At 43.1% G+C, this 9,667-nt stretch overlaps 3 protein-coding genes across 3 annotated transcripts; all 3 read left to right on the top strand.

Annotated features, from left to right (window-relative positions):
* Positions 1 to 172: 172 nt before the first annotated feature.
* On the top strand, positions 173 to 3,915 carry K450DRAFT_252413 (uncharacterized protein). The gene is made up of 16 exons (XM_051590881.1): positions 173 to 558; positions 633 to 748; positions 838 to 941; positions 1,005 to 1,074; positions 1,150 to 1,223; positions 1,309 to 1,407; positions 1,467 to 1,774; positions 1,857 to 1,972; positions 2,049 to 2,279; positions 2,352 to 2,418; positions 2,491 to 2,601; positions 2,669 to 2,751; positions 2,974 to 3,229; positions 3,303 to 3,529; positions 3,598 to 3,737; positions 3,805 to 3,915. The coding sequence occupies exons 1-16, from the start codon at positions 393 to 395 to the stop codon at positions 3,857 to 3,859; spliced, it is 2,223 nt and encodes a 740-aa protein (XP_051442438.1). The 5' UTR covers positions 173 to 392; the 3' UTR covers positions 3,860 to 3,915.
* A 791-nt stretch (positions 3,916 to 4,706) lies between these two features.
* On the top strand, positions 4,707 to 5,908 carry K450DRAFT_252427 (uncharacterized protein). Its single transcript, XM_051590882.1, has 4 exons — positions 4,707 to 4,812; positions 4,885 to 5,040; positions 5,102 to 5,211; positions 5,288 to 5,908. Exons 2-4 carry the CDS (start codon positions 4,911 to 4,913, stop codon positions 5,726 to 5,728), a joined length of 681 nt encoding a protein of 226 aa, XP_051442439.1. The 5' UTR covers positions 4,707 to 4,812; positions 4,885 to 4,910; the 3' UTR covers positions 5,729 to 5,908.
* A 1,508-nt stretch (positions 5,909 to 7,416) lies between these two features.
* K450DRAFT_302004 (uncharacterized protein) lies at positions 7,417 to 9,663 on the top strand. The gene is made up of 5 exons (XM_051593762.1): positions 7,417 to 8,344; positions 8,412 to 8,560; positions 8,622 to 8,757; positions 8,827 to 8,872; positions 8,953 to 9,663. Exons 1-5 carry the CDS (start codon positions 7,594 to 7,596, stop codon positions 9,293 to 9,295), a joined length of 1,425 nt encoding a protein of 474 aa, XP_051442440.1. The 5' UTR covers positions 7,417 to 7,593; the 3' UTR covers positions 9,296 to 9,663.
* Positions 9,664 to 9,667: the final 4 nt, after the last annotated feature.

Raw genomic sequence — 9,667 nt, forward strand, 5'->3', positions numbered from 1 at the left:
CAAGCTTTTCGGGTGAGCCAATAGACCTATCTAGAATACCTGCCGTCCCGATTTGTGATCACGTTTCCGTGACGGCCATTAGCGCTCCACAAAACCCACAAGGCACCGCCGCTATATGAGAAACGTCGTTTGCATGACTTCGAGATCTTCGAACGCAAACGGTGAGTAACTGTCATAAGGATAGCAATTCACACCTGTGTGTTACTCATACGTTTGTTCACATAGCATCATCCAAGAAGCGGAAATCCTCGAATACCCTCGCCAGCCAACAAACTCTTGACGCATTTTATAACACACCTCGTGGCGAGGCTCTTTCAAACACACCAACTGCAAAATCTGACTCACCTCTCAACAAGAGAACAAAGCAATCCACCACATTCGACTTGGAAAATATGTCTCAGCGCAGCGACTCTGACCATTCTCCCGCAAATGTCAAGCTAGGGTTTGTAACCCCGGTCACTACGCCTTCGAACGGGAATACCTCCAACTCCAAACTGCTATCGGGGAACTTGCGAACGAAGGCTGCCCCTAAAAAACTTATCATTAGGAACTTCAAAGGTATGAAAATAGTCCTCTCTGCGTACACACCACTCGCGATTCTGAACAGCCGTGACTGATAATGCTTTGTACAGTCAAACCCCAATTACCACCAAACTATGAAGACGAGACCTGGGATAGGCTTAAGCGAGCGGTTCATGCCATTCAAAATCATGAGAAAGTGCCCGAGAGCTTGGAGACCCTCTACAAGGTGAGTCATGGCAGTAACTTGACAGAGAAACGCCAGGTTGAGGCGGTTCATTAATATTGAAAATGCCGAAAAATTTACCCATCATTTAGTCGTGCGAAAACCTTTGTCACCATAAAATGGCCGACAGATTATACACTCGGCTGCGCGAAGAATGCGAAAAACATGTTCAGGTTGAACTTCAAAAGCTTAGCAGGTAAGTTCTGGTGCCAGGCATGCTTATCAGTCGTTTTCTTCAACCGCTCTGACCCACTTCTAGTAACTCCAAAACAGGCGTCTTTTTCTTGGAAACTGTCAGCCAGACTTGGGCAGATTACTGTAATCAAATGGCAAGTGGATTTTTAGAAAAAGTATAACCGGTGCATGCAATGGAAAGCTAACAGCCATTTTCTCTTGTTTATCAGATTATGATACGGAGTATCTTTTTGTACTTGGATAGGACTTATGTTTTGCAGTCTAGCGGTATTTTTTCTCTATGGTACGTCTTGCATTTCTGGTTATTTATACCTCAATGATTTTGTTATGTGGTGACAATCATGGAAGTATTAACTCGTTGATCATAGGGATATGGGCCTAGAGCTATTTCGAAGCCAATTATTGCAGGAAACGTCACTACGAGACAAAATCGTTGAAGGTTCTATAGATGTGATTACGACCGAGAGGTAAGCATACGTCATTGCTTCGTCTGTTCTATCAATTGCTCACCTCCACGATCCACCAGATCTGGCGATACAATCAACTCCTCCTTACTACAATCGTTAATTCGCATATTCATCGACCTGTCACTATATCATGAGGTGTTTGAAGAGCCGTTTCTGCGGAGGACGCAATTGTTTTACCGGTCAGAAGGAGAAAAACTCGTTCACAGTTTGGATATGGCTGAATACCTGCAACACGTTGATCAAAGGCTGAAAGAAGAAGGGGTTGAGCGAATCAATGCGTACATCGATCCAAGTAGCAAACCAAAACTTATCAAATTGGTTGAGGCCGAATTGCTGGAGCGGCATGTCGATACTATCTTGGAGAAAGGTTCGGTTCTATTGATGACCTTGTTATACGCTTATTTGCGAGCTAGGAGATGGTTCTGTAAGCTCATCAACTTAATCTATAGGATTCCAGCCTTTGCTTGAAGACAACAGAAAAGACATTCTGGCGCTCATGTACCGCCTCTTGTCTCGAGTGCATGCTTTGGATAAACTTCGAACATACTTCTTTGATAGTTTAAAGGTGTGTTACCCTTTTTAATAGCATTTGAAGGTGACACGACGGGAATACTAACGAACACTTAAATCCCTTTGTGTAGAAAACGGGTGGTGCCATCGTGACCGATGAATCCAGAGACTCAACCATGGTTCAGTCCCTGCTGGCCTATAAGCAAAAGATAGACTCTATCCTTGCCGATACCTTTGATCACAATTCTCAGTTTGCCAATAGCATGAGAGAAGCTTTTGAAAGCTTTATCAATTCTCGGCAGAACAAGCCAGCTGAACTTATTGCGAAATTCGTCGACAGTAGACTACGAAGTGGCAACAAGGTAAATAACTCCATCCAACCCATGTTCCTGTTGGTGCATGACCGAGATGTTCATTGCTCTGTTGTTTCATAGACGGCTACAGACGAGGAATTAGAAAGTTTGCTGGATAGGGTTCTCATCCTCTTCCGATTTATTCATGGTAAGTGAAGTTTCGTCACACATAGAAAGCTGTCGCAAAATGATTGCTCAAGCTTCTGTTCATCTCATCTAGGTAAAGATGTTTTTGAAGCGTTTTATAAGCGAGATCTGGCAAAGAGACTCCTGCTAGGAAAAAGTGCGTCAATTGATGCCGAGAAAAGTATGCTGTCAAAAATGAAAACAGGTAATGATGCACCACCATTTCAAATACGGTTTTCAATTTGCCATCCGTTGACTGATTTCGGTTACAGAATGCGGCCCTGGTTTCACTAGCAAGTTGGAAGGCATGTTCAAGGATATTGATATATCTCGAGACCTTATGTCCAATTTCAAGGTGCGTTTACTTGCTTTGCTTACTTCAGTAGGATAAAATGGCAGCTGATTAGTTTAAACCACGTTGACTCCTTATAGAATCACAAATCATACGATGATATTAAGGACTTGCAAATTTATGTCAACGTTTTAACCCAAGGGTTCTGGCCAACATACCCTCCTGTAGAGATAAATCTTCCACCGGATGTAGGTCATACTTACAACTATGTTCTTTCTCATACAGTTGAATAACTTATTCATTCCATATGATAAGATGGCCAACTCGCAAGAAGTGTTTAAAAATTTTTACATGAGTAAACATAACGGCAGGCGACTCATGTGGCAAAATAACCTGGGCCACTGTGTCGTCAAGGCAACATTTCCAAAGGGCAAGAAGGAACTATTGGTCAGCTTATTCCAAACTGTGGTATTACTCCTCTTTAATGATCAGAAGCGGGACCATTTAACCTACAACGAAATTAAGGAATTGACTAATATTGGTGAGAGCACATCGTTTGTACCGTTTTAGGAGGGTGTTACTCAATATTTTAATTGAAATTTGCATGTGAATAGAGGACAAGGAACTTTCAAGAACTCTACAATCATTGGCATGTGGTAACTCTAGGGTATTGAAGAAGAATCCACCGGGTCGAGACGTCAACTCGTCGGACACGTTCTCGTACAATGAAACATTCACCGCCTCCCTATACCGCCTTAAGATAAATACCATTCAGTTAAAGGAAACTGTGGAAGAGAACACGAGGACACGTGAAGGCGTATTCCAGGACCGTCAATATCAGGTAAAACGGGACCAAGGTGTACCTACATGTGTGTTCGCATAATATTCACACCGGCTGTCTCATTTTAGGTTGATGCTGCGATCGTTCGTATTATGAAGACCCGAAAGTCCTTAAGTCACAATATGCTCATCAATGAACTATTCGAACAACTTCGGTTCCCAGTCAAAGCAACTGATATTAAAAAGCGCATTGAGTCGCTTATTGACAGGTATGTGGGGGATAGAGTCTGAACCACTGGTATGAAATTTTAACACTAACCTATTATTTGCCTACAGAGAGTACATGGAACGTGAATCAGAGGATAGCTCGTCGTACAGATATTTGGCTTAGCCTGTTCTATACAAACTTGATACATTGTAAATACGCATGTCGTGAAATCTTGCCGTTGAAGACAACTTCATAAGCGAATCCGCTGTTCCGTGCTCCTCCCCTTTTATTTTTTTCAAAAAATTACAGCCGATAGATGATCTATCAGAATGTTAAAAAAAAATACTTCAGTCGCCGGCATTTCATGTGTAGAGATACTGAGATAGATAGAAATGCTGCCCCTCTTAAAATGGCTATTCCTCTTTTCTAAATGATATATCAACAGCTGTAGCCATCCAGCGGTAGTTGTTCGTAGCGTAGCATCGAAACACTACACTTGAAATCCCATTAGGAAGGGGGAAAAATCACTTTTTACAATCTCCGTCGCAATGATTTTGTTCGTTCCTTCAGACCAAACCCCTTTGCCAGTCACTTCTACATTAACGACTCACCGTTGGACAACATGTCCTCCGATTCACGCTGGGCAACAACAGAAAACGATGGCTCTTCATCGCCTGGAGGACGGACCCGAACAACAAGGTGGCAGTCTCCATCGTCAGCTGGTAATCGCAGACGAAACGTTGAAGATCGATCAGGCAGGCCGTTCGACGGTTCAACACGAGGAAGTCAAAACAGAACAGACTACGCCGGCTCAAGGCAACAGAAAACACCATCCTATAGAAGGGAGAGCCCAGGTATGTTGACACGGACCCTTTGTACTCGAAGCGTCCCTTGTTGCTGAACCTCACTATCATGCAGATATAGACAGGATTTCTCGACAAATGAATACGTTAAGCACGTCGGAGGTAGCTGGCGGAATGCGGAAAAGCACAAGGAACTGGGATGCAGAACATCATGAATTAAAACTTGGAGGTGTTCAGGATGCACCGCTCATCAGCCGTACAACCGACAGAGAGGACAATGTGCTCCTGACGTCGCATGGCCAACACAGCATGTGGCATACCATCAACGAAAGGGTAGGCTAGTTTGCTCGATTTTCATTGATCAGTATGGTTCTTAATTGACCGGATTCCTTATAATTTAGATAGAAAAGCTTACAGCTACTTATAGCTCTATGACATTGGCAGAGAGTGGGTCAACGTACCAGCAGGAATTGGAACAAGTGATTGATCTGTTTCGAAAATTACGAGAGGCAGTGTTCGCAACGAAATGGTCAAATAATGACCTAGAGTTCTCTATACAAGGTGTGTGTATATTACTTTGACTGCTCATGAAAAAGCAATCTTGTTAAACGACATCAATTAGTTTTTGAGCTATCGTCCACATATTGTGCGTTGGCTAGTAACATGGGTGAGCTTTTAAAAAGCCTGAAAAGTCTGGTTGTTATATTGTACCCTACCGCTTTGAATGCAAAGGTAAGACAATATACCGTTTCGTGGGCAGGGTTATCTCACAACGCCGATGGAAAGTGACCGTATTTCCCATCTCAAGATGACACCCAAAAACCACTCTCACTACACTGCGCTCTATATCCTCTACCACGTCTGTTATACAAAATCAACTGCAGCCATCATTCAACTCATTCAGCCTGGCAATTCACACCCTGACCTCAAGTTTGCTGTTTCCATCATGAACAGTATATTGCATTGTCACTATCACCAATTTTTCCAGCTATACCAACAATCACCTTGGCCTGCGTTTACTTCAATGTTGAACATGCATGTTCCTTCCATGCAAGAGCTTGCCTGCAAAGTGATGAGCGTATCTTACTATAACACCAGCATGGATTGGGTGAAGAAAAGCTCTAGCCTATGTGACGTAAACGATGACACGGCTATGCAACTTATACAACGCTGGAGCGGAGGCAGAGTTGACCGCGTCGACGATCATAGACTTATGTGGTTTAAACGAGGCAAGGTAGTTCGCTCGTGACCTCCTTTTTGATTACGTCTCTTCCATGACTTTTTCTTTGTAAGCATGCCTGTCACCACCCATACCTGTACATAGCGGCCTTTGGGCGACCTCTTCGGCTCATAAAATGACCTCTCTTATAATCTGGCAGAAATATGCTTAATCCAAACGCTTATTTTTCATTTTCTATATACTCGCTTTTGTGATGTATATGCGAATCCATAGCGTGTGAGAAATTGTTTTGAAACCCTTGAGCTTAAAGAACTCATCACATGACAGGTGTGGGCGTTATGCTTGGGTATAAAACGGCGTCATGAGGTGAAAAGAGAGACTTTTTATTCATCAATCGTTCGAAACTCGAGCAATAACAAGATAAAACTATGCCTGGACCTGGAACTTTGTTCACACTTGGAGCTGTAGGTGCAGCTGGAGCAGCTGCCATGTTCAATCGTCGTAACTCCTCTGGAACGGAACAAGACAATAACACTTCTAATATGTCCCCGCACGCACTTGGCCGCCGAAGATCGAGCGCTGATAACGACCTTTCATTTTCAGAGTCGAGAAAAATGGTACGTCATTACGAAAGTCTAAACGTGTTGCTCACGGATATCGATACAATAGACATGGGAAATTTTTTTCTCATTTTTTTTTTGCCCAGGGTGAATATAACTGGAGACGCCACTATGGAGCCAACTTCAGCCATAATTCTTCCAAGAAGTTTCCCAGTGACACCAACATGAAGTCCTAAATGGAACGTAGTCCTTTGGAAGCTGTTTCCTTTGTATATTCCTTTTTACATATTGTCTATGCATTCCTATTCCATTCGGTGGCCAACCCAAATGAAAATAAAATCCTAGGTGGAGCGGAAGTAGTGGTCATCCTTCAGCGGGTGTGCGGAGAGTAGAGGAGTTCTGGCACGTTTTTTTAAAAATTCATGGGATCATCTTTTATCAATAGAGTCAACAGACAGTCGCTCTCAGCGGCAAGGTTCATGAAAATGTAACCCATGTCTTTTCGAACATAAGTTGCTATTGAAAAGATGGAACATGGTAGATGACTCGTATCACCACAATTGCTTAGGCTTGAGATGTTTTCTTTGACAGGCTGGGTTGAATTTAGCTGGGGCAGTCTGATCGAGCCAGCTTGAGATTGAAAGTGAATATCCCGTAAATAGCTGAAAGCCAATAAAAAGTAATATCGTCTCTGGATAGACGCTATGCTATTTTGCGCTCTGTCGGATCAAGGGCCAAAAAACTGTACTCAGAACACCACGCTCCCCCATTCTAGGAGATTTGGCTTTCTTACTTCCTGAGGTTTTCACGAGCCATTGACTCATATTGCAAGGTCATACAGAGGAACTGTGCATCCCGGAATTGGGATACACAGTGTGGGTTTGTTACGGTGGCTGCCAATGGTGTAAACCATGCGCGGAGTACGTTGACAATGGAGCCCGCGCAATTTGCTGGAGGAATCGTTTTTTAGGGCTAAAATTTTCATTACAAAGTTACACAAATGAGATCCCTACTTTTGGCTTTGTAATGCACTTTTCCTTTCAGCACTCAGACAGCAAATGTCCGCTGCTACTTTATCTTACAAGAGAGATCAAAAATTTACTAGACTACAGAAGTGGGCTAGACTGCTCAGAAACATCGAAATTTTCACTGCGTCGTAAGGCGAGACATTCAACTCACCTGGCCGTAACAACATAACGATCGCATGTGACAGGTGAAATCGATTCGTGGTCATTTCAGGCGGAGTAACAGCCATGTCCTTTCCCAACCGTTCGCAATCGGTAAAGCACCAAGTCTATTTTGACCACAGAGTGAAATTAACAGGTAGCGGCAGAGAAAAAAAAAAAAAAAAACCAATAAAATTTTCATTTACAAATGCTGGAAACGCCCAGCCCACTACCCATTTTTTTTCTCAATTATTTTCGTCCCCACCTTCTGTTCGCTGTCGTTTCACTTCCCCTCTTCTTTCTTTCTTCTCAACCTCGCTTTTGTAAAAGTGCAGGGTTTCGCCACATGAGTGTATTGAGCTCCAATTCTACCTTTTGGAGATTCTGCGATGGCGATGTTTGCAATATAGATTGGCGACTTACCTTGATCAATGGTCGAGAGACACACGCATTAACCATCGTCAACATCGTCAACGTCGCTTGGTCGTCCCTGTTGCTTATTGGCGGCGTTGGATTACTTGTATATCGCATTGGATTCAAAGGTCATCGATTATGGGAACAACAAGACAACGGACATGTTCGACCCAAACCCATCGAAGCTATGCTGGCGTTTTTGATGATGTTCACCGTCCTCCGAATAGTCGACTCACTTGTCTTACTCACCGATGCTGGTAGTGACAACATTATATTCAGATCATTCATGTACGAGATCCCTTGGCAATTCGGATTTGCTGGTTTCTCGGTCTACCTCATCGGTATTGCCACCACACTGGCACAAAGTCATCAAGCCATCTCAACCGGATGGTTACCCTCTGCACGCCAAGTCGACATTCTCGCTATATTTCTTATATGTTCACCTTTTGTGACCAACAACATCTGCTCCATAGGAGCCGGTATCTACGCACAAAACCATAATTTTTATGCAGCCGACGCTTTCACCAGAGCTCTCTATGCGTTTTGTAAGTCCTCTCCCCCACTGCGGTTCAGTTAAAGGACGACCATATTAAATAGTAGCTTGCTTTATAGGGTCCCTTTACTGCTTTGTGCTTACTATCGCCGTCCTTTACTCGGGAACAAGACTGGTCAACATTATGGGACGACATATCCGAAAATTCTCTACCTCCAATAACAGTGGTAATACACGATTAGCCGCCATCAAAAATGGTCGATCAAAGGTAACCGCCGTCCGGATATTGATTTGTACCACTCATCATGTACTCATCTATTTATTGATAGATTGTTATTATTATGCTGGCTATTGCCGCTTGTGTAATGTGCTTTGCACTGCTGTTGTTGATGTATGGCATCTTCCGCAATGCCATCATGACCCACTTGGGTGCTAGCATATTAATTGGAACCATATGGAATTTCTGTAAGTTTTGATAAGAGGTACCTCCTCTCAAGGTTTTGCATATTTACTAACGTACAAACGTTCAAATAGTGGGTCCATCGGCCATCACATTTGTCGAAATCGCCATTGCTACAAAGTAAGTGGGGGACTTTTTTTTTTTTTTGGCTTTACCCTTTTCGAGAGATTGTAATATTAAATTTGCCTCTCCTATTTCAGTCCCCGTCTTCCAACGTTCGGCTTGAAGAACTCTTCGTACAACCGATCTCGCAGTGATAATAAATCGCCACCGGGCCCAGCGTTTGCCCCTGACTGGGGAAGTGGTATCAGCACCAACACATATGACCAGCAAACATTCAACGGCGCGTACAGCACTAGCGAACACCCCTCGCAAAAGTCCGAGGACTACAATATCAAGCGATACCCGTCACCTACCTCGGGTGTGGCCTTGAACATCATTCAGTACCATAAGGACAATTTTGTTCGAAGCGAAGAACATATGATTGGAAATATACCACGGCGAGCTGATAGTCAGAGTTCGCATATAGAGCTCATTGACTAACCGCCACCGCATAAATCTACTATTGCATGTAATTTTCTTTCTTCCTATCATACTACTCTTCCCTGCATGTCATCTCCCTCCCCCTTTTACCAGATCATATAATCAAAAAGAAATCATCGTTTTATAATGCCCGGTGAAAAATATCCTCCATTTATTTTGCGATTCAACATTGAGAATAAAAAGATAAAGAAGAGAGAGAGAAAAAAAAGTTCATAGAGTAACCCTCTGGGTGCACAGACAAGTCGTACCTGAATCTTACAAATGTAACAGAACCATGTCGCCAAAATAGTCAACGAATAGAATATGTGCAATTAAACAAAGAGAGAAACGAAGGGGAAAGAATGAATTGAAAAACGGCACTCAAGGGGAAAA

This window comes from Umbelopsis ramanniana (genome assembly GCF_025399195.1).
Source record: "Umbelopsis ramanniana AG unplaced genomic scaffold K450scaffold_50, whole genome shotgun sequence".
NCBI lineage: Eukaryota > Fungi > Mucoromycota > Umbelopsidomycetes > Umbelopsidales > Umbelopsidaceae > Umbelopsis > Umbelopsis ramanniana.

Excerpts from the sequence above, each read along its gene's own strand:
- K450DRAFT_252413 (XM_051590881.1), top strand. The coding sequence starts at position 393 with ATGTCTCAGCGCAGCGACTCTGACCATTCTCCCGCAAATGTCAAGCTA. Across the intron at positions 2,752-2,973 it reads ACCTTATGTCCAATTTCAAG|TTGAATAACTTATTCATTCC; the intron begins GTGCGTTTACTT and ends TTTCTCATACAG. Across the intron at positions 3,738-3,804 it reads ATTGAGTCGCTTATTGACAG|AGAGTACATGGAACGTGAAT; the intron begins GTATGTGGGGGA and ends ATTTGCCTACAG.
- K450DRAFT_252427 (XM_051590882.1), top strand. The coding sequence starts at position 4,911 with ATGACATTGGCAGAGAGTGGGTCAACGTACCAGCAGGAATTGGAACAA. Across the intron at positions 5,041-5,101 it reads CCTAGAGTTCTCTATACAAG|TTTTTGAGCTATCGTCCACA; the intron begins GTGTGTGTATAT and ends GACATCAATTAG. Across the intron at positions 5,212-5,287 it reads CTACCGCTTTGAATGCAAAG|ATGACACCCAAAAACCACTC; the intron begins GTAAGACAATAT and ends TCCCATCTCAAG.
- K450DRAFT_302004 (XM_051593762.1), top strand. The coding sequence starts at position 7,594 with ATGCTGGAAACGCCCAGCCCACTACCCATTTTTTTTCTCAATTATTTT. Across the intron at positions 8,345-8,411 it reads CAGAGCTCTCTATGCGTTTT|GGTCCCTTTACTGCTTTGTG; the intron begins GTAAGTCCTCTC and ends CTTGCTTTATAG. Across the intron at positions 8,758-8,826 it reads TGGAACCATATGGAATTTCT|TGGGTCCATCGGCCATCACA; the intron begins GTAAGTTTTGAT and ends ACGTTCAAATAG.